At 53.3% G+C, this 23,848-nt stretch overlaps 1 protein-coding gene across 5 annotated transcripts in view; it reads right to left on the reverse strand.

Moving 5' to 3' along the window:
- The window catches only part of ASTN2 (astrotactin 2), a 358,876-nt gene that overhangs the window by 133,926 nt on the left and 201,102 nt on the right, over positions 1-23,848 (reverse strand). For all 5 annotated transcript variants that reach the window (XR_015703622.1, XM_087752526.1, XM_087752527.1 and 2 more), the window contains exons 12-13: positions 19,115-19,281; positions 16,900-17,088 (exon numbers count right to left, since the gene is read on the reverse strand). Coding sequence is in view for 4 of the 5 variants with exons in the window: in XM_087752526.1 (XP_087608652.1) it covers positions 16,900-17,088; positions 19,115-19,281 (356 nt within the window). In the remaining variant the exon portion in view is untranslated. The remainder of the gene's footprint in view (positions 1-16,899; positions 17,089-19,114; positions 19,282-23,848) is intronic.

A 23,848-nucleotide genomic window follows, 5' to 3' on the forward strand; every position in this document is an offset into this window, starting at 1 on the left:
ACTGGGAGGGCAGATGATGGGGACACCCAAAACCACTTGTGCCAGGCAGCTGCTGCCCACGGCGTGCCCAGCCAGCGTGGAGGGCGGTGTGCTGTGGAGCCGCAGCCGGCAGAGGGCTGTAGCTCCTTTTCCACTGTGCCTTATTAATAACCCTGTGCTGCTCACCACAGAAGCACAAAAAAGAGTTTCTGCCAGGCTTTTGTGCTCTCTGGAAGCTCTGATCAAAGCCTTCAGGCTCCGTATGAGGGGCAGGGAGGCAGACAAGGGGAGGGATGTGACAGTATCCCTGTGCATGTGCTGCCACACGTGCCTCCATCTGGGGCACGGCCGAGCCACCAGCACAGGTTCACACCTGGGGGTCCATACTGTTTCCAAGAGGCACAGCAGCGCCTTCGTGACCTCGCGGTTCCTACCAGCCATGGAGCCAGGTTTATTCCGATAGGATCAGGAGAGAGCCCAGCAAACCCACCTGCTCCCAGCACCTGCTAGCCCCACAACATCCTCCTCTGTCTCTTGTTCTGCCTCCCAGCATCTCCCCAACACTCACGGAGCAGATGCCCGATACTCGCAGGAGCAGCGAGCATGCTGCTCTCTCAAGCACGACGCACACTGAAGCCACTCGTCGACTCGCAGCACTCTCTTGGTGGGGATCTGAACATCTCTCGGGGCATTTTGCAGATACTGAGTCATTACACAAGGAAACGCTGTTTCTCCCTCGCAGCTCTGGTCCCCCGTAGCATCCGACCCAGAGTACGTCCCTGCCTTGGGAGGGAGCTGACTTCCAGATAAACAAGTCTTGATGCTGGGAAAGGTCAAACAGCCGAAGGCTTTACTGAGCTCTCATACTGGCAGGGTGGGCTGAGGAGGAAGGCAGTTGCCTGGATTAAACTGAGTTCAAAATCCTGCCTTTGATGGACACTTTGTGTAACCTTGGCCGAGTCATAAAATGCACCCATTGCCTCGGGTGACACAGGTAACAGACAGCAGCTCCCTCCATCTCGGGATGCTGGTGGAGTAAAGGCAATTAGCGGCTGCTCAGGTACCAGGAGGAAGGCTCAGGCAGTGAAAGCCCACTGGGCTGGTGTTCTGTCCTTCTGAAACTAGGTATATAAACTAGAGATATTTTCAGGGGATCTGACCTTAAATAATACACCCAAGGTCATGCAATCAGTTCTGGCGTGGTGAAGCGTAGGGCTGCATTGCTGTGCTCCGCAGTGCTGGTATCATCTCACACAGCCAACTGGAAGCCTCCAAAAAGGACCAGCATCCCACAGCATCCCTGAGAGAAAGGGGGTTTTGGGGGGAGCAGGAGAGCCTGATGCAGGTGCTGGGGAGCAACTGGAGTGCTGTGGTCCTCCTGGATGGGGCCACAGCCACCAGGTCCTGGTCCATGGCACGATTCTGCTGAGCCCTGGGGCACCTCATCCCCTTGCCGAAGCGCCGAAAGCCAGGGCCAAGCTCGTAGTGGGATTTTGGCCCACAGGAGTGAAAGATCAGCTGGTGACTCACATTCTTTTCATTTTCCTGTTAGCAACACCATTGGGTGAAGGAGCAGCTTCTCCTTGGCTCTGCTGGCTGTGGCTTCCTCCCTTCGCACTTTGCTCCTGAAGGACGTGGCCTCGAGGCCAGAGTCTGCCCGCCCACCCTTTCGGAGACCCTCCTTGCTCCTGTACAACTCCCACTGCAAATTCAAGCATCGGCTTGCATGGGGCTTCATGCCTCCATCTACCACTGACAGCGGATGCACACCCTGCATCACTGCAACCGGGCAAATATATTCATGAAGGGGTAAAAAAAAAAAAAAGAATATATAAAATGACCCCACAAGTGATTAGCTGATGCCCTGAAGCATGAGATTTAATTACCCTTATCTGAGCCAGCACAGCTACAAATGTTAATCACATTATCATCCAGCGTGCTTATGTTCAGCAAAGTGACTATACGAGAACTGTGCTTTCTGCTATGCAAGTCTGAGAGGATGCCTTCTCTGGCAAGAATAATTTATTAATCTTACTTCTTTCTGTCCTGCAATGGCTTGGGGAGAACAAGATGGATTTGAGGTTATTTAGTGCCAGCTTTTGTCCCAACATTTCCTCGGAGGAGCTTTTCTGCTGTGGTGGCTGCAAGCTCACAAGAGCTCAGCCTGCATCTGACACAGGGACATTCAGAAATAGCTTCTTTTCACTTGTCGTCACCAAAAAAAAATTGATCTAGAGTCACCGGGAGACAGAAAAGAGGGTGTCCTGTTTCCACGGCCACTTTGGAGAAGGTAAGCATGCCGTAAATTTTCCCCACATGTCTCCACGACCTCAGGCACTGGTGAATTATAAAAGCTTAATGCAAACCCTCTGAAGCAGCAGTTACTTAATCCAAATTTACTGGTCATTAATTTTAGCAAGGCCCCACTCCTGTATAACGAGGCACGATAAAAAAGGAGAGACCGGTCAGGTTTTGCCAGGCCCTGGAGCCCCCTCCAGCTCCCCAACTTTCAGCCCTAACCACTGCTTGCAACAATGCACGGCTGGACCGGGCTGCGGGGAGAGAGGAGAGCACCAACCCAGAGCTGCTTGTGCCCCCGAATCTGCCTGGTGCGGCCATAGCCATCGCCCCCATCCCTCCATCGGCCCCAATGCTGCGAATAAGACCTGTCCCCGCACTGCCCATCCCTCCCCGCTGCATCCCTAGCGTGTCCCCCTTCAGCGCCAGCAATAAACAGCCTGACAATATTCAATAGCTGCCTTACCCCCTGGTTCAGGGAGAATTAGCATTTAAATTGAGGTGTTTCGGGGAGGTAAATCACGCCGGCACTGGGGCCGCAGTGACAGTGCTCCTCAGGGCCGGCACAACGTGCCTACAAGCATGGTGCTCAGCACCATCCCCTCCATGCGCCCTCAGACCGAGCCCCAAAACCTGCCCCAAAACCCTCTGTGGGGCTGGGAGCGCCAGGACCCCCTGTCCCACACCCCCACTCCCCCTCTCTCCTGCGGGGCTCAGGCTGCGCGGCGGCGAAGTCACCTGCTCTGTAATGGAGAGGTGTTGAAAAGGGCTGAGCTGACGCCGGCAAAACGCTGTGGGCTCCGTCTCGGCGGCTCTTTGATCCCAGCACTGGAATACTAATCGTGGCACCACGCCAGCACTGCTGTGGGAGGCCCTCAGTGGCACCGCCGGGGCTCCTCTTCCCTTGTCATGCCAAATGTGGGGACACCGAAGCGTGGGAGGGGACAGTGAGAGCCACGGGACTGGGCAAAGGGTGGTGGCTGTCACCAGGCACCGCGGCTGGGAGCAGGAGCTGCAAACCCCACTACTGTCTGTGCCACTGGGTGCGTAGTGCTGTGCAGGGACCCCAGCCATGGCACAACGATGGTGACAGCCAGCAAATGACATCTGGACATGGGACTTTAAGACCTGTGACAGCAGTGACAGTTAGACAGAAGGGCGCGGGCGGTGGGAGCAGCGCTGCTCCCCGGGAACCAGCAGAGGCAGGGAATGAGTTTCCTTCCCGGTGACTAGTTTATTCACCATGAAACAGGAATTCAGTTGATCCAAAGCTATTTGTCTACTCTGCTTGAACCTGTTGCAGAACCTGAGTGGAGATTGTTTTGGTTGCTGTTGCTTTAAAGTACAAAATAGATGGAGAAAGATGAATAGATGTCACTACCACGCTTCCACCACCTCCGTGCCTGCCGGGGGGTCCTGTGCTTCCCTGGTAGCTAAAGGCATGTCTCAATGGAGACTGCGACTGCTTTCCTGTTCTCCCTTAGCACACTAGACCATTAAATTCATTTCACAGTAATCCAAAGCATGCCGCTGCTGGTGTTTCAGTTCAGCTGTTGAACTGATAACTTGGCTCTCTGCACTGCTCGTGTCCGAGCCCAGGTCCAGCAGGACCCCTTCCTCTGGCTCCCTGGGAGTCGCATGCCCACGCCCATCAGCATCGTGCTCCAACAACACTGGACTATTCCAACCTGATTTTCCTACAAATCATCTCCAAACATCCCCTAAACGCTAAAGCTCTCCTCTGGTCTGCGTAGCCACAGTGACACCACTGAACTCTCAGGGAAACCCAGCCAGCGGTGCCCACCACTGCGACACTGATGGTGAACAGAGAAAAAGTGCATCCTCTCCTGAAGCCATTTCTAAAGGAAAGACACAGGAATCTGCTTTGAGATGGGGAGATGGAGAAGCCACGAGCCCAAGAGGATACCTGGCCTCTCCCAGCCCCTGGCTCTCAACATGCCAGGTCCCGGTGACAACTTCGGTGCCCGTTTATCACCTTTTATTATCCTCTCCGCCCCACTCCCCATTATACAGCTATTTATTTATTCCAGTAAAGCGTGTCTTCTGTAGGTGAAATCCTGCGGTAGGCTGTGGATCTTTCTTCCTCCAGAGTGCCTGTTGGGAACAGGCTGAAATGGAGTGCCGAGTAAAAACAAATTTGGAAAGTTACGGTTCCCACAGCAACGCCTGGTGCCTGTGCAGCAGGCAGCACGCAGGCACGCAAAGCTGGATTTATGCTTTAATTACAGAGTCGGGGCTGCAAGAGGAATCCCATGCAAAGCTCTAGTTTTCAGCTCCCTACACAACTTTGCAAATATACAGATTATTCCCTTTGGCATTAAAATTTCCCATACTTAACCTAAGCTTAAAGGTGATTTTCTGCAAGTTTGAAGAAAAGTAAAAAATCATCATTTTAGAGTGAGAGGGTGAGGATGAAACACATCCCCAGCTAGAGAAAAGGAAGAGTCACAACCTGCCTCTTCTTGCCTGTAACTCTGGCACAGGTCACTCCTGGAAGCCCACACCCACAGAGGGCAAATCCCTTAGGAGGCAATTGCATGTGAGCTAGGAGACACGACTTGGTTCAGAAGCTGCCATCATTAACACTCAAACACAGGTAACATCTCCTAGCTGCGTCAGAACCAGAGCCCAAAATACCAGAGACCACCAACAGTCCCTTCCCTCTGACAGAGCAGGACCCAAACAAGCTCTTTGCATTTACTGCCAGAGACCTCCTCGTTTGATGGACTGCTCACACCAACAACAAGCAGCAAGGAAGCTGATGAAATATAACCCAGCGTATGTTTGACCCAACACTTCCCATCTTTAAGTCGCTATCTCCTTACTGCTGTCCTGCTTGAGTCACGTCACATAGGTGCGTCACATCACGTAGGTGCATCATCACCCAGAACAAGCCCTTCCACACACACCTCTCTGCTCCTCTCCTCCTTGCACAGGGGAAAAGCAAACGAGCAAGTAACCAAAACCTCTCTCCCTGCGTGGCTCTGCATTAAGCATTTGGCTGATCTCGTCAGTGAGGTAAGGCAATGGCTCCACCATTGCCCACAGCTGGACAGGTTTTGGCCTCAGCAGCCTTGTCCTGAACCTGCAACCCGGTGGCAGGGCCAGGAGGACACATCTGAGCTGTGTGCCACCCTTCCTCGATAGGAAGGTCCGGGAATCACCCAACAGCTGATGTGGTTGATGAGAAATCTGCCGATTTGCAAAGGGCTGGCGCTGCTTAGTGTCTACCAGGAGGATCCTTGTCTTTCTCCATGTATCTGCTCTTCAAGGTGTCTCCCTCCATTAGCTTTGCCATCGCTCACAGCCGAAGGGTCTGACCTTGTCTGCTTCCATAAGTCCAGCAACTTTCAGCTTTTTAACAATTTGGATGGGGAAGTGCCGTGAAGACAGACAGACCTTCTAGAGCAGCTCGCGAAGCTTCTGCCCACCAGGCTGTAGCCACAGCGAGATGATCTGGGGACGGTTTCTCTATGGGAATGGTTTTTCTATGCCTGAGCAACCCAGAGCCAGGCTGGATGCCTCCTCTGAATGAGTATTTCAGCGGCGAGCTGAGCCAAGGCTGCGGGTCCTCTTGCACGGGTTGTTTGGGTGCTGTTTGCAATCATTTCCCAAGCGTTGCTCAAGCAGCTCTGTGCCTGGCGCTTTCATTAGCATTATTTGTCACGAGGCAACAAATAACAAAACTCCCACTGACTTCAGAGGAGCCAGGACCGCACGCTGAGACTTCCAAAGCAACTGGCGCAAGGCTGGTGCCTGACTGGCATCTAGTTCCTAGGGGATTTAGGCACGGTGACCTGAAGCCGTTGGCCTCTCTGCACACCAGCAGCCCCTCGCACCAGCAGCTCTTCCAGGGAAACCCACACCCCAGCTGCAACGCCCTGGGAAGTGCAAGCACTGCCTTTTAAATAATATTTGCCCTTCCAATGTAAATGCAGACCCAGCTCTCTGTTCAGCACAACACATCCATTCTCTTTTAACAATTTGGGATCTTAAGCATTTTTTTTTCTCTCCTAAGCTTCATCGTTAACCTTTAAGATGGAGATAAGGCGTACGAGTTTGGAAAGGAATCAGGAGGGACTCTGGAAATGAGCCAGGAGCAGTGTTAATACGGGGCTGCACATCATATCTCTTTGGTTCTTCTTTCCCCCCAGGGTGATTCGGACTGCTCTTGACTACCACCATGGTATTACAAACTCTAATGAGGTTTGGAAAATAAGAAATCCACTGCGGCGTGGGAGAAACTAATAGAAATTGTTTTGTGCTCTCTCTATTAGTCATTAGAAGCAGAGGAAAAACAGCCACAGGCAGTGGCAGGGCTGCAATATCACCACACATTTCATATGCTGGCACTCCAACAAAGTCATTTCAATGCAGTTAATGCTCCCGCTTCCCCTCTGCGCAAGGCCTGCCATACGCCAGCATGGTCTCCAGCCGCACCAGCATCCCTGTGCCAGGATCAACTGAGCCTGAAGTGACCCCAGTGGTGCTGGACACTTGGCCAGCCTGTGGCTCTGCCCAGCAGCAAACCCACCAGCATGGACCATCGCAGCCACTCTGCAGCGAGCTGCTGTGCAGAGCCTGGCATCCCCCAGGAGCCAGGGACAGGCAGGGAAGGCGAAGGCAGTGCCTGGGCAGGGCAGCGCTTGGGGACGCATCCCTAAGCAGCAGCTCTCTGGCACTATCAGGCAGTCAGAGCATATGGTGAATTAGCTGGGATTTGCGACTGCATCTGCAAAGTCGTGTTTCTGTGTACGAGTTAATTACGGAAACCATGAAATGATGCATGCGGCTGGTCAGGTTGGGGTGACGGCACTTGCAGCGAACTCACCCCTTGCCATCCTCCCAGGGAAAGGCGGGCGCTGAGAGCCAAGCCCCACTCCAGAGCTCAGCGAGGTGCCTTGGAGCACCTTCCACTTTACTTCCCTCCTTCCAGCTCTGCAAGCCATCACACCCGGGCTGCGCAGCTGCCTGATGACAAGTGGCAGTGCCATCACACCTTCCAGATGTTCACCTGCTGCCCACAAGTATGGGCACAGCTGGAAGAGGCACCGTCCCCCAGAAAGCCGGGGCACAGGCACGCAGGCTGCTCTGCCTGCACCAGGCTCCTTTGGCCCGTGCTGGTGGAGAAATGAACTGGCACAAGCGCCCTGAGTTTTCATCTCAAGAAAATTGTTATCGAAGGCAGCAGCCCATGGGAGACTCCTTCTTGCCCGGCTGCAGTCTGGGCAGGGTGAGAGCACAACGGCAAGGAGCATCGCTGGGGGACAGGGAGGACGGCGAATGATGCTGGGTCACTCCCCACTGCCTGCTCCTGCATTCCTCTGCACTGAGACACGGCTCCAGCATCCAAGCCAGGTCACATTGCCCAGGAACTGGGTGCAGTGGAAGATTTAGGAGATCTCCTGGGTTATCCCATATGCCCTACGGGTAGGATGTGACAGGGGATGGGAGGGGTCCCAGCATAGCTTGTCCACCACCTTTGGTGGACAGTGGGTTCAACTGTTGGGCCCAAGCCCAAACCTAGCACTTGCCTTCAGGTTTACACAGTCATGAGTTACACTGCAACATACAGAAGGGCAAACCCTCCATCTCTGGAGAGATCACTTGGGATGGAAAAGAGCAAAATAAATTTTTCTGCTGCACTGAGGATTGCATCCAAGCCCTGCTGCTAACTCGGAAGCAGGTATGGCTCGACAGCTGGCATAGCTGCGGAGTGCTCAGATAGCCCCATGCTGGTGCCTGCTTGTGACTGCATTGCCTGGAGCAAGGATCCGCATTGCTAAGTCAATGTCAAGCCAATTTAGTCCTTGGATGGGGAACCTCCGTCAACCAGTGCTGGCACTAGCGAGGAAGAGCACTGACGGGCTGGTAAGTGTCAGCTTTGTCCCCAGAGGTACCGCTGGAGCAGTGTCTGTGGTGCAAGCAGCACAAACCCACAGCCCGTGCTAATGGTGACCAAGGATGTGCCCACAGCATGATGGAAAACCCCTGCTATCACAATTGAAAGCTAGGTGGTTACAATTCACTGCCTCAAACCCTCCCGCCTCACTGTCTTCTTTCTTTCCAGCTGAACATAACCCTTATTTTCATGTGTCCCAAGTGGGTGCAGAACTCCCATGCCCCAGGAGTGGCTGCACCCCACGTTGGATGAGGAAAGAAGGAGAAGCAATTGCTCTCTGCAAGTCTGTACACCACTGCAAGGCTATAAAGCCAATAAGGACCCCCTGGGATGAAAGGTACTCTATAAATCTGAGCTGTTATTATTATAAAACCAATCTCCACTGCATCTCTTAATAATGCAGATTAACTATGCAATAACACCAGCTATAATTAGTATCATAAAAGTCAGAGATGGGAAAGGCTTGCAGGTCAGCCAGTCAGTCTCATGGACTGCTCCCCACACCACGGAGGGAGGGGGGAACATCCTGGGGTGCCCTGGGAGCTCAGAAAAGCGAAGGCAGGCTTGGCAGTGCTGGGCACCATGAAGGGAGCAGTGACAAGGAGGGGATGGCACACAAATTACCGCGCCTCTGGCAAACCAAGGAGAGAAGCAGAGCCCCACTCTTGCTCTGCAAGTGCCCAACGCCGACCTCAGTCCCTCCTATCCTGTGTGGATCCATATCCCCTCTCTCAAACCCTTATCCTTTCCTCATGTCCAGGACTTGAGACAGGGGTGTCACCATAAGCTTTTCACAGAGTGAACCCTGAAGACCTCCCTGAACCCCCTGACAGCTGGGGGGGGACATGGGCATCCCCCGAGGGTCACAGGCTGATGACAGCAGGGCAGTCTCCTTGCAGGAGGAACCCATGTCCCAGACCAGCTCCTCCAAAGGATGAGCATCCCCCCAGACCCTTCACCTCCCATCCCATGAGAAGCTCCCAGTCCCACAGCTAGGAGACGCAACCTTTCTGTACACACACACACACGCCTTGCCCAGCAGCATTCCCATACTGGGATCCCACTGCCTGCTCCCATCCAGCCCAAGGACCAGCACTCCTCTGACCAACCCAGCTAACGCACGCAGCCCAAGCCCTGATGCCCACCACCTTCCTCCACCTCCCGCTCCCAGAAACCCCGTCATCCTCCTCGCCCCCACGGTGCGGCCACGGCCCCGGCCCTTCTCCCCTGCCGCCCTCACTGGCACGGCAGCACTGGCAGTGGGAAGGGCAGGAGGGAGGGCTCCCTGCCTGGGCGCAGCACTACTCTGCCCAATTAGCGCTGCTGGGTGACAGGCTCTGTTTGCACTGTGTGATTAGCTGTGGAAATGCAAATCTGAACTTCCTCCGCTGCAGCAGCTAACAAGGTAATGAATATTTTCATCAGCTGCTGAGAATACAAACATCTGCGCAGACACAAACGTGCTGCCAGGGCCAGGGGAGCGGGGAGCAGGGGTGCGGGGTGGGGAGCAGCTCCCCACCATCCCTCGCTGCAGGGGCAGCAGCTCTGCTGCCGGGGGAAAGGAAAGCTCTGCCACTGCCGGCTGGTCCCCAGGCCTGCCAAAAGCCTGTGGGTGACACTCCAGTGCGTGCTGGTACCGTCTCCAACAGCAGTGCCTTGGCTCTGGACAGCGCCTGTGTCTGCAAGAGTGAGTTTCGGGCACATACCCGTGGTACCCAGATCTCCCAGGGCACCATGCCGGCTCTGCCCCCTCACTGCCCATCTCCAGGGCCTGAGCTCACCTTTGAAACACGAACTCACTGGTTTGCATGACTGCGAAGCCTCCATTCAAGGGCATGGACCAAGGTGAAAGCTGCTTGGCTTTTCCTCAGCCTCATGATAAAGGTGGGTGATTGGTAGCATTTTTTAGCACCCACTTATTTTCTTTGTACTGGCACATCTTCACACACTGCCTGGCACCGCTGGGGCTCAGGAAGGGCTGGGGAAGGAGCCCAAGCCCCAAATCACGGATATGCAATTAGTTTTGGGCTCTGGCTGTGCTGGCAGCTTCCACCCCGCTGTCCCTCCTCCTCCCCAGCGCTCAGGCACATGCTGGGAGCAGTGGGGCTTTCGTGGGCAATGGTCAAACAGCAGAGACCAACCCTGTGGGAGGTTATCCCGCTGCCTGCACAGACTGGAATGAAATGGACCGGCTCAGGGGCGCGTCCGGAGCAGGGACGGGGCAGCAAGAGCTTCTAGAAGGCGGCTGTGACAGCCATGCCCACGCTCACCAAGGATGTGCTCGCCTGCTCCTTAAATCCTACCCACACCAGGCACAGAATGAGTTTGAAAACCTCTAGTAGTTAAAATACCTCTATTACTAAGATCTCAATCAGTATATTATAAAAAACATCTCTTCTGCCCTGGACGCCTGCATTGCCTTTAGGATATCGCTGGCACTACACTTGCTTTTATTTTGCTACAAGAATAAAAAACCGCTACCAATCCGGTGCAAAAGCACGTGGCTGCAGACTGTCGGAAATACCAGCTCAAAGCCACACAATCTGTTCTCCTTCTCGGTAGGATGCTAACTTTGAAATGGAGCAGGGCTGATGCACGCAGGATGCAATAGTAACCTAACTGACGGGGTGCTGTGCTAATTACATTAGTCATTTATACACTGGATTGATAAAAATCTCAATGCTTAGCCTGGCCAGTGAGGATGCGCTCAAAATACACGGTGTGTGTTTATGTGCAGCCTGTTGTGGGCTCTGAAAAGGGCTGGATGGACTCAAGAAAGCAGCCAAGATGTCCCCGATGCTAGGTTGAGAGGTGGAAAAAACGGGATTGAGGAAAAATGGTTCATTTTTTCAGGGGCCCTTGGGGGACTGAGGAAAAAAGGCTCAGATGGGGGCTGCAAAGTCCTTGCATGTGGCATAGCCACAAGCAGGCACCAGGACATCTCTGCTCTGCAGGCAGTATCCCTGGCTGGGAGCAGGCTGTGCTCCTGCATGGCACATACTGGGAGCAGAGCAGAGAGTGGAGCATCATCACATCCCACAACAGCTCCAGAGCTGCTAAACTGCTAATGACCCCCTTACCCACTACTGAGGACCAAGGCCTGAGGCATTAGCCTGGCTTGGAAAGACATCATTGCTTCCAACTAGTATGTCTGAGGCTTCAGAGTTGTGAACAGGTAATAGAATTGCAGCAACAAATAATAAAAAGAGGAATGAAATAGAAGGCAGCCACTGAAAAAGAGATCCATCCGTTATCCTGGCCTGAAGGGTAATAGGTAAACAAGGCGTTGGGGTACCGGCTGGCGCCGAGCTCGCCGACACAGGAATAATAAACAGCGCAATTATAACTTCTGTGCTCAGAGATTTCAAAGAGAGGGGAAAAAAATATGAAAAAATCAATAGTGTTAATTTAACTAGTTACAGACTTTACAGTTGTGATGCCGCAGGCAAGGCAGGACGTCCTCACCGGGGCTGGCCCACGAGCTCCAAGCTGGGAGGCACCAGCAAAGCCCCCACACGGCCTCCCGCACCCAGGCGTGATGCCGCACCCAGCTGAGCACCCATCCTGGCCCTGGCACCACCCACGGCCGGGGGAGACTCTGGGTGCAGCTCACACGAGGCCTCCCCCGAGGCAGAGGGAGCGATGGGGTGGGGACATCTCCAAAAGCAGCCCCTCGGCAGGGATGGCGCCGAGCTGTCAGCACGCCCCGCCGTCGCCACGCTGGTTTATTAAGGGCTGAGAAGCAGCGAGGGGAAGGAGTGACAGATTTAAAATTAACTTGCCAAACTCCCCATCAATATTATGACAATTCCCCGCATCGGTTCAGCGACCCGGCGCGCCGCCTGACAGCATTAACATAGCTGTGTGGAGGCAGAGCCGGCTGCCGGGCTGGCAGCGCTCGGGGCGAGCGGGCGCCTGTCCCTCCCCGTGGCACCCCGGCCACCTTGGTGCTCTGCTCAGCAGCACCGGCCGGTGCTCAGCACCACCTCCAACCTGCCCTTTCCCTTCCCCAAGGCTGCAAAGAAGTAGCAGCCCTATTTTACAGGTGGAGATGCAAGGAGCAGCATCCTACGAGGACCAATTTGCAGAGAGAAGGGTGTTTCCAATTTGCATGAAGCGTGGCACAGCAGCCCTGCATCCTCCGGAGCCATCCTCTCTGGTTATGGAGAGGGGAAAACACTCAGTGTTCAGCCATTTTTTTGCACCGTGCAGTGAGGGAGCATTGACAAAACCTCCTGCCCCTCCAGCCACCGAACCATTCTGGCTGCTTATCTGTGCCCAACACCCAGAAACTCCCCGGACTCGTTGCATCTCTGCTGGAGGGGATCAAATGGGGTCTGTGTGGGTGAGCAAGGTGCTCCCCGCGTCTCGGGGCTATGCCAAGCTGGAGCAAGAGCTGGGACGAGAGGCAGAGCCAGAGGTAGGGATGGGAAGAGACCCCAGTTAGGACAGATGGCTGCTCCCCGGGGAGCGCTCCACCACACGTTGCTCTGACATCCTGTTTGCCGTGCAGTAATAATCCAGAGAGTAAATCTGGCTCCACAGGTAGTAATTTGGGTTTTCTCCATATTAATGGCATAAAAGCAACAGCCTGCAATTGCAAACAGCTCTTAAACAAAAATCTCTGTTCCCTCGTGGCAAAGAGATGGTACAAAACAGATAAGGAACAAACAAACAATCCATTTTGAAAATAATCCCCCAGTGATTTGGGGACGGCACGGAGTTTGGGCTCTGCCCCACCATGAGGCAACGGGGGTAAAAATCGCTCTAATCTAGTCTTCAGCGAGCTGGATCTACCGCTGAGCCTCCCGGCTAGACCGAGAGGTGTGACTGGAATAGATCAGCTCCAATCCCCTCTATTTATTAACACTGCACAGCATTTTGCCAAAGAGAAGAACCTTTTTTTTAAAAAAGAGAGGGATACTCAGAAGGTGGAGGCTCTGAATGTGCTTTCGGCTCAACAGTGGAAGGAGCAAGGGGGGTTTCTGGTGTGTGATCAAATACCCCTCCGCTGCCCCCCACCAAAGTGCACAGCAAGGGACTGCACAGCAGAAGCATCACCGGAGGAGCGCTTTGATTTAAATGCTTGCAATAAAACAGCAGCAGCAATGATGTGGCACACTCCTGCAAGCAGAAACCTTGATGTTGGCTTGTCCAACAGGTCAGCTGAGCACCCCAACCACCACAGCAATAATTAGGCGTTATTAAGCCACCTCAGTATGGAAAAACCTGTCCACAGAGCTCCTAACTCATTACAGCTTGAGCTGAGCTGCAGGGATGCTGTGGTGCTCGCATCCTGCTGGGTTGTGGCTTCACTGTTACTGACGGATGGGGAAAGGGTCCTTGGCACCTGCACGAAGGGATGCGCGAGCAGGGACAGGCTCTGTGCAACACAACGAGGTGTTGCACCAGTGCCGGTGTACATACAGAGCATGTATAGTGAACACAGTATGAACTCTTCTGGCTGCTGCTCATCCCTGGTCACAGCAGCCAGTATTTGCTTCCACCATCCTTGCCTTGGGCATCACTATCTCCTCAGTCATGCCACCAAAGTGTTTGGGTGCTGCCTGACTGCCTTAGATAAAGTGATGTGGGTTAAAGGGCAAAACCAAAATCTGAGCCAGCACTGACTAGAACTGCAGGCTGGTCTCAGGTCTGGGACCTGCAAACTGCGCAGCTGTCCCACTACCAGTCTGCTGTGCTGTGTGCTCATGTCAAACACCAACCTTACTCTGCGCCTAAAGGTACCTGCTGTACATCCCCATCCTTTTGAGCTCGCCGGACACAATAAAGCTGTCGGTGCTACACCAGCTCCATCCCGATGCCGTGCCGAGCCACGGCCAGGAGGACCACGCAGCCACCAGAGAAGGGCAGAGGCTCTAATTGGTGCTGCAGACTGTTGGGTGGCAAAGAGACCACCCCAACCCCAACAGAATGGAAATACCATTGTAACTGATAGGTGTTGCCCAGGCCAGAGTGTGAGAGACAGCTTTTCCCAGATTCCTCCCAACACCATGCTGACATGCCTGGCGGATTGAGAATATCCTATTTATTAAAGACACTGAAGATGTGGCGACATGGGAAGCAGATACCATTCAAAGGACTGTCACATCTGCATAGCTAAAGGATCCCAGCAGTTATAAATCCCTCTAAAATACTCAGCCCCTTGTTCTGATAGCAGGTTCTTGCTCCTACTTTGCAGAAACAGGCTTTTAATCCCTGGTATTAGGCAACTTCCTGCTATGTTTCAAATGCACCAAATTAAGGGCTTCTCTAACAGCTGGTGTCTTAATGCTCAGAGAGGTTCTTGAATATCTATGAAAATCAGAGGCAAATTACATCTTTTAGTTAATAATTCCTTCTCCATTAACCTCCTTCTCTTCCCTTGTTAGGAGATGATGTAATGGTGCTTCTATGGCATAACCCCTCCGACACACCGGGCAGCCTGGCCGCGGGGAAGGATGCTGCACGCGGGGAAGCAAGCCCTTCTCATCACTGCCTGGTGCTTCTGGAGCTGCCAGGCTACATTCAAATAGGAAAGGGCAGCTGTGCTGACCTTCCAGGCTGCCGAAAGCATTTCTGGAGCAAGACATGCTGCCTCCCGCCAGGCTCCAAGCTCTGCCGAGCCAGCCTGCAACACATAGGCACACTTCACAGGTTGCTCTTGTTTCAGACCTGCTTTCTCCTGCCCCTCACAGCTGTTAGACCTGGGACTAGTCCCCCAGCCAATGCTGGGCACTGAAAACCCTGTTTGTCATGGCAAGGTCGTGCAGAGGACTTGGCTCCTGCTGCGCAGACCCTCACTGGAAAAAGCTTCCCCCCACTGCGAGCACCCCGGCCATCACCCACGCAGCGTGGCAGGAGCAGTGCCAGCCGTAGGAAGGACGGATCCCTAACAGCCCTTTTTTTTCCAACCCGAAAACCTGTCAGCCAGAGCCCCAAGGAGTGCTTTGTGCTCTGACCCCTGGAATACACAATCCCAACACCACAGGTGTTTTATCCCGAAAGCAAAGAGGCCGCAGGCAGCCCTGGCAGGAACCGCTTCTGGTCCAGCCTGGGACTGCCCAAACCCACCATCCCCAGGATGCCCTCAGATGGCACGACTTGGAGAAGCCACCTCTCCCAGGACAAACCAGACCCACAGACAACCTTGTGTGCTTTCCAGCTGGAATTTAGCCCTGAGGATGGGGGATGCGTTTGCTTCCCAGTGGCGACAAAGCGGCCCTTAGACACCAGCCCTGGCTGAGGCAGGGGCAGGATGGCTTTCCAACCCTCCTGCTTTGCAGTGCAAACAAAGGGCGGGCTACGGACAAGCTGGAGAGGAAATTAAAGCCTCTGCAAAAGGAGGTTTGGTGCATAGAGACTGACGGCACAAGCTGGGGCTGGACCTCATCTGGGGGGAGCTCATCCGGGTCTGGCATTTCCAAGCGATGGGCTTGGGGAATTTTTGAAGTCCCCGGATCTGCTCAACCCGCCAGCTCATGGAAAATTTCAGCTCTGCAGCCCTGGCTCTGCTCTGGCGGACCCACTGACACATGTAACGTGGGAGGGAGAGAAAGCAAAGAGGAGGCCACTGGGAAAATTGCCTTCGTGTACTGTCAATTCTCACTTCCAGCAAAGGCTGCGACTCTGCTGGCTCCATGCACTCTGCTGGCTGCGGCGTTCTGAGCGCCTTTGTGCTGGTGGAACTCGTAATTCATCTGCCATCAAGAAAGCAAAAGGCCAGAGTTCAGCATGAATTCATAGCTAGGAAGGATTTGCACTCAGCTGGGGGAAAAGCGCACAGAAAAACACCGCGGCCAGCAGTGATGAGCACCCATAACTCCAGCTAAAATCGGAGGCAGCAATGAGGTCTTGGTGCCTTAACAGGAGAGAAACCCTCAGTGCACTGGCAGATGCTGGGCAAGGAATAGTCATGTCTGGGATGTGGGCTTGATCCTCTCCTGACCGTGATCAGTGCTGCTGCTTTGAAACTCGTAGGCCCACCTTAGTTTACACGCGATCAAAATGTGGCCGCATTCAGGAGAACTGAAGAAAAATAAATAAATCAGCTCATTTTCCAGCCCTGAATTCAGCAACTATCAGCAAGCTCTCCTCTGTGAGCACTGAAAGGAAAAGACCTGGGCTGTTCAAACCCCGCTATCCCCAACTGCATCTGACCCTCAGCACTCTCGATACACCCGGGATGCAGCTTGCAAACACCCCCTGCTATCTGCTACTTGCACTCTGGTGGGGTATTTACCTTCAGCTTATTTATGTTATTTCTTATCATGCTATATCCATGGCTCCTCCCAGTACTGCAACGGGGGGGCGCTGAATAAAACCAGCTCACGTAGGTTGAAACCACGCCAAAGGAAATGCTCTTTCATACCACACGCAATTAAACGGCGGAACTCATTGTCGCAGGATATCACGGAGATGAAAGACATCAGTGTTCAGAAAGAGATGAGGCAACATTACTGAGAAAAGCCCATCAAAGGCAATTAAACACTCATCTGATGAGACATACGCTGGCACGGGGGGGCCCTATGTTGCTGTCTGCGGGAAGGATGAGCAAGTAGGAAAACCACGGATGCTTGTTGTTCTCTTGCTCTCTTCCCTTAGTGAACATGTCAGAGATGCTGGCTCTGCACCAACAGACTTTGGTCCCATCTCACCATCCCGATGTTCCCAAAAGGAGGAGCAGAACCAGGCCATACCTGAAAGTCATCTGGAACACCTGCCCTTGGTTGACATGTTGGCTCCTGTTGTTATAGCCATGAAGCATCTCCCCAAAGAGGGTGTCGTTGAACTTGGCATCCGACTTCAGGCACTTGGGGCCCTCGCAGATGTCAGACAGCATCAGACATGACTTCCCATCCGGGGCCAGCTTATACTCCTCCACACACCTGTGCAACACCACAGTTACATCAGTTGGGCCAGGCGCAGAGCATGCGATCCCACAAGCCCTGCCACGGGACGAGTCTCTGCCAAACCCAGCCGAGCATCACCAACACCTGCAGCAGCTGCCCAGGAAGGCACAGAGGTTGCAGAGCCCACGTCCTCTGCTGCGGCTCAGTTGGTTGACCAGCAAACGAGCGCTTGGCTCCCAACACCCATCCTTCCTGCAGCCGCATGACCCTGTCTGCCTGCAGCCATGCTCTCCTACCTGAGAGCTGTCCCCACGCTGGAGAGCAGAGCTGACCCCACTGCGCATCTGCTGCTCAACCATCACAAACAGCCCCTGCCCGCCCGGTGCCCTCTGATGCTGCTGCGGTGCAGATACAAACATTCCCCAGGCAAGAGCAAAGCAAAATCAAGCTCCTGCCCTTTTTTCTACCCTGCAGCGCCCTCCTGCAAGGAAGCAGCTCCAGCTTGGCTTCTCCTTTGCTCTTTGGTCCCACTTCCAAGCACACTGTGGGTAAGATGCACATGCTCTTCTGCAGCAGGCAGCAAGGGAAACTGAGGCAGGCAGCAGGGATGTGATTTAACTACAGACACTGGAGACATCAGTGGCATCTTTTGCATGTGTTCATCCTGCCTCCCCTCCTTCTCTTCTCCGTCCTCCAACCTTTTCCCCAGTGTTAAGGCTCCCTGCTGACAAGCAAACCTGCATTCCCTGCCTTCCCCTTCCTCCCAATAGCCACAGTACTCTGCTAACATCAATGCCGCTTCTAACCAGGCTTGCTCCTCTCTCCCATTCCTCTGCTGCATTTTACCCCTGCAAGCAAAACTCCCACCCATCTGTTGCACTTTTCCTTGCCTGTTCCCAAAGTGCAGCTCTGCCTTGAAAACGGATTATAATAAAAAAAAAAAAAAGGGAAACAGTCTCTGTCCTTGGGGATGGAAAATTGAAATGCAGATCCCCTGCGTGCGTGCAGATGGAGACCGCGTAATGTCCCAAGATTTTCTAGACCCTCCCCACGAAGGCTGCTGGTGCCTGTATGGATTTCCAGCCCCTTTTGCAGGCACGGCGCAGGCAATGTGCTCTCTCTTAGTGACTCAACTGCTCTGTGCTGCTAAACAATAATAAAAAAGAAGGTGGAGGGGGGCAGAAACCAACAAACCAGCAAAAGAGATTAAAAAAAAGAGAGAAGCTGAAACGGACAGAGCTCCCTGGGCTGTTCTTCCCAGGGGAGCAGCCAGCAGCTGGGGCTGCATGAGGTCTCTGCTGCACCTGCAGCATCAGGACTCGAAAGATGCTCCTCGGAGTTACTGTTAGGGTTTTGTGGGTATTTTCTTTCCAAAAGGGCTCCTTTTCCCCTCCTTCACCCTAATCCTTCCCACAGGGATGTGAAGTAGGCTCCTCATGTGCCCGAGAGCATGAACCAGCCGAGGGATGCAATCTGCCAAGCCCCGGTGCCGGGGCCGGGCGCGGGATGGGGTGAGCGATGGCTGGCTGGCTGCAGCTGTGCAGCATAAAGCCAGATAATCACTGAGCTCCTTTTAGAACATACTGCAGCCGGGGAGATTTTCCTGAGAGAAAACGCTAAATTGTGTAGGATTATAGGATCCCGGCCAAAATCAGGGATGAAACTCTATTTTAAGAGAAGCACAGGGGAGAGAAAAAAAAAAAGTAGTATTTTTTAAACAAATCCTCCACCTTCCCCCTCCAACATGCAATGTACGATTTTTGGGTTCCTTCACGGTGAGTCACAGATCAAACCGTACCGTCACAAAGTGGGGGAGAGGAGGAAGGTGCATCTGCTCACACTGCTCCTCACACTCGCATATGCTTTTGCCTGCAGGCAAACCAGGTGCCTCTATTCCCTGTTGGAAGTCAGCTCCACTTTTTCTCTGGTGCCTTTTTCTCGGGTGCCCAGCTCCCTCGCTGGGCCTGCTGTTTTGGGGATGGGTGGCACAGGAGGGTTGGCAGGGATGGAACAGGTTATTTAGCTGCTAGCAGGAGATGCAGGAGCGTTGGAGGGGACTCACCCGCAGAACATGAAGATGGTGCTGGACGAGGGGTCGTGGGGCAGAGGGAGGGTCTGCTGGAGACAGAGCTGCTCACAGCCGCCATTGAAGCCATCTGAGCAGTCAATCCCTTTGGAGTAGTCGTAGCAACCAGTGCCATCCTTCATGGGTCGGAGGTCCTCGGGGCACTGCAGAGAAAGAGGGGACATGGTAAGGTCACCAGTGGGTCCTCACCCACCCTGGAGCCACAGCCTGGGGGTGCCCTCCCAGGGCATAGCCCACTCATGAGCCAGAGGGATTTGTGTGTCGTGCTGCTCAACTCCGTCTACACCTAAAGCAGATGAGTTCATCCCGAGTGATGGTCGGGGCAGCCCCAAGGGCCCTGCACCACCTCGCACAGCCTTTGGCGAAGGGGCAAGGACCACAGGGCAAGGACCTGGTCAGCTGCAAAAGTCATGCTCCCCATCCTCCCTCCAGACGAGGGTGAAATCCCTGAGGCAGCAAAATTACACAGCGATGAAGCCTCAAGCCAGTGTGGACAAAGCGTGATAACCTGCTCTGTAACGTGCTGCAGAAACCCTCTGAATTTGTTACCTGTTTGTCTAAGACGCAGAGAAGTCCGGTGTGACCCAGAAAAATCATCTCAACACCTGGGACCAACCCAGAAAACCATCTCAGTGCTTGAGAGTGACCCAGAAAACCATCTCACCCCATGCCAGGCAGGCCAGTGAACGTGGCCTTGGCATCATCTCCAAAAGCGTCTCGCTGCCTCCCATGGGAGGAGGCAGCTGCAGGCAGGACCAGCCTGTGGTGGAGGCAGGATCGCCGCCCAGGCTCATCAGAACAGTTTTCCGCAGCAGAGGGAACCATGCTGATTCACACAAGCTGGGGATCTGGCTCTGGGTTTTAATTTCAGTTCCCCAGCTGGCTTTCCTTGTCCCAAAAGATAAAAGCCAGCAGGCGGCAAATGCCATCAATAAACTGCCACCCAGATTAAAGCACTCCTCTATTCCACTTGCATTATTTATCCCTTTTCACCAAACACGCACACACACAAACAACAACAAAAAGGCCAGTCCTTGAAAAAATAAATAAATCTTGCCTAGGAGCAGCTCACAATTAAAAATGCATTATGGAATTTCTTGAAGATGAGTTAGACTGGAGCGTGTACAGGTAGTGATGAAGGCAGGTTATAAATGGCCTCTGTCAAGCAGAAGAAAGGTTATAAAACCGCTATACTTCATGCTTAAAAAAGAAAATCCATTTTCCATGTAAGTAAAATGCTGTACATATTAATAAAAGTTCACGAGACCCTGGACCCTGCACTTGCTGTCACAGGCAGGGTCCCGATGGTAGATGGGCTGCCAAGCCTTCCTCACTCTTGGCTACTCAAGAAGTAAACTGCCTGCAGGGGACATCAGAAAGATGCTTTAGGGAGTCCTGGCCCACCTCATCCAAGCAATGAGAAGTTTGTCTCCACCTCCTAAAAAACCTGTGCTTTTTCCCTACGGCAGCAGCATCAAAGCCCCACCTGCAGCAACCTCGATATCTCAGGCATCCCCGTGCCTGACATCCCTCAGACATTTCGCTGGCTCCCATGCCCTCAGCTCTGAAGCTTGGGTGGACCTTGCAAACCTCAGCACCTTCCTTGCAAGCACCAGATAAGGTGGGAAGGGGAGGCAAGGGAAGGTTGAGAGGCACATGGCTTTTCTAGCCAAAGGATATTAGGACAAGGGGTAATGGTTTTATACTAAAAGAGGGTAGATTCCGACTAGATTTAAGGAAGAAATTGTTTATGATGAGCATAGTGAAACACAAGAACAGATTGCTCAGAGAGGTGGTAGATGCCCCATCGCTGGAAACATTCAAGGTCAGACTGGACAAGGCTCTGAGCAACCTGATCTGGTTGAAGATGTCCCTGCTCACTGCAGGGGGGTTGGACTAGGTGACCTTTAAAGATCCCTTCCAACCCAAACCATTCTATGATTCTATGTTGGCAGGAAAGGCTCTGGAATAGGACGCTGCCCATCTCTGCAGAGCAGGCAGGGCACAGGCAGGGCCCTGCAGAGACAGCCTGGGAAACAGTAGCCCTGCCTAGGCACAGAACAGCAGAAGACATGGAAGCAGGAAGCCTTCTAGATGCATACACAGAATAAATATGAAGGAGGAGAGGACACTTAGAACAATCTGTGCTTTTCACCGCTGAGCTGCCTGGGAAACAGGATGAGGATAAGTCTGTTTGTGAATCTGCCGATACAACACTTATCTCCTGCGGTCTCCTCTGCATCTGCCGGCCCCACTGTAAGAATAAGAGCTGTGCAAATTGGCAGAAACGCATCTCCCTGGAGGACACGGAGGGCTGACTGCAAACAGCATCTTCCACTCCACAGCACCGCATCCACCTCTCTGCTGCTCTCCCCATGCTGACGGGGATGGGGAGGTCTGGGACTCTGCCCAAGTCCCCTCTGGAGCTCCCATGGGACCCTTCCGGGTGCTGAAAGCAACTGGATGGGACCTTAAGTCAGCAGAAGCTACAGGATCACAGCCAGGGGATCAGTCATGGCTTTTCTGAGCTGTCACTTGGGACTCTCACCCTAGCACTGATCCATGTGCTGAGCTCAGCATCTTCCCCAGCCCGGAGAGGAAGATGATGGCTCTTTCCCTGGGACTGGGTTAGCAGGTCACTGAAGCCCTCCCTCCCTTAGCCCCACTCTGCTTGAGGCCACCCTTGGGATATTCCTTCAGTTTGGCTTTTAATCACCACGAAGCGTGTTTCCTTTCTGTTTGTAATTATGCATCCTAATATGCATTAATTATGGCAGGCAAATAGCTCAGCACAAAATTTGCAAAAGAAAGCATCCCCTCCCCTTCACACCCATCCCTGGCTCGGCGCAGAGCTGGCTCTCCAGCCAGCTGTTGTGTTGCAGCAAGAAGCCCTCCAGGGACAGAAAGCTTTGGTAGCCAACGCACAAACACAGGAGGTGGCCCTGTTTGGTGGGGCTGGGGGGAACGAAGATGCAAGGGACAGCGAGCCAGGGGAACCGGCGAGCTCTGCAATTAGTGCCAGCCAGCAAAACAAACAGGCAGGCGGCAGGAGAGGCATCACCAGCCACCTGCGTGGAGGGTTTTGCAGCGATGAATAGGTGGATGGAGCAACTATTGGGCACAATAAAACTTTACTACAGATCTCCCTACCCCTGGAGCAGAGGACTTGCAATTGGGATGTCCCACCAATAGACCAGAGCAGGGGGAAAACTAAAGCCCATTTGGGTGCAACTATGTTCTTACCCACAGTAGTCAGAAATGACACAGGAAAAAGCCAGCTCATGCTAATCCCGACTCCCTAGGTTGTGCTGAAGGGCCAGTCTGGGCTCCCAGGTGGGCTCACAAAACCGGCACTCTCTCGAGGTGTTTATAAAGGACCAGATCTGTTATTGCTGACATTGATTTGTCTGGCTTGGGCAGCAGAGAACCAATAATTACAGTGAGTTTTAATCAATCCCCCATCAATTCAGCTGCAGTTCAATTTGCGATCTGCCTTGGCAGTGACACAGGATGGGGGACTGTGTCGGAAAATGATTAGAAAATCAATAAGCAACTCAGCCAATAACTCTGTCTGGGCGATCATGGGTGACACGTCCCTCCCTGATGGGAGGAAAGCTGGCGAGACGTGGTGCCCCAGCAGCCCCTGGCCAACCATCTCTGTGCAACCCTTGTCCAGATACAGGATGGATCCATTTGTCCAGGGAGGCAAAGAGATCCTACAAACTGTTAGTCAGCTATTCAAAAGAAAAAGCTGTTTGTGGTTTGCTACATTAGACCCACACAGCTCGGGAACTTGCTTCAAACTCCCAGACCATCTTTCATCCATGGATCTGACAAGCAAAAATATCTCACAGCTTGGGAAGAGGGCTGGCACTTAATCCATGCTATGGAGAGGGAAAGGGAAGTAGGGGGAGACTCCAGCTCGTGGTCTGCTCCAAAAAGCCAGGGAGAAGGCGTTACCATATAAAGGTAATTCCACTGCCTTGCAAATCCACTCCATCTATGCAGGAGTGAATTGGTTTCTCTGTGATGATGGCCAGCCCTGAAAATTGCTCTTGAGATTGGAAAAGAAAACTTACTTTCTTATCTTCTTCTGCATTAGCGCTGATAATACAGATCCTGCAGGTTAAACATGACCCACAGCTACAACGCCCTGACCCTGCTGCTGCCGATAGGTTTGCAAAGGAGGAACCACCAGCAGCTCGGTGGGGTTTGGCTGATAGCACAGCCGGACATCGGCTCATCCCCTCCCAGCCACGCCGAGCAGAGCACCCAGGTCTTTATTTTTGTGATTGCAGTCAGCAAACAGACTCCAAATACGCACGGGGAATAGATATGCTGAATAAGAATGTGCTATTTTTATCTGGTTTTTGGAGAAATGGGCTTTTTTTCGCTTTTAAATGACATTTCCAAGGTGACACAGAGTGGCAGAGCTGGCAGGACCTGCTACCACATACCCCACTGCCACCCCTGGGAGGCCACCATAGCCAGCCTTACCGACACATGGAGCCATGGTTTGGAACAAATCGGGATGCCCATGCCCACTGCCATCACCCCGGCACAGCGTGTGACACTGCATGGCCTCCTGCCACGAGGACCTGGCACAGCTCCTCCGCCCACCGCACGGCCAGAGCAAACGCAATGGGAAGAGGATCGTCTTCAAGGGAAAGAAAGCAAGCATCCGCCAAAACCCGTACAAGATTGTGTCTT

The sequence above is a fragment of the Nipponia nippon genome, unplaced genomic scaffold (assembly GCF_047370975.1).
Source record: "Nipponia nippon isolate SJK-2023a ecotype South Korea unplaced genomic scaffold, ASM4737097v1 scaffold_16, whole genome shotgun sequence".
Classification (NCBI taxonomy): domain Eukaryota; kingdom Metazoa; phylum Chordata; class Aves; order Pelecaniformes; family Threskiornithidae; genus Nipponia; species Nipponia nippon.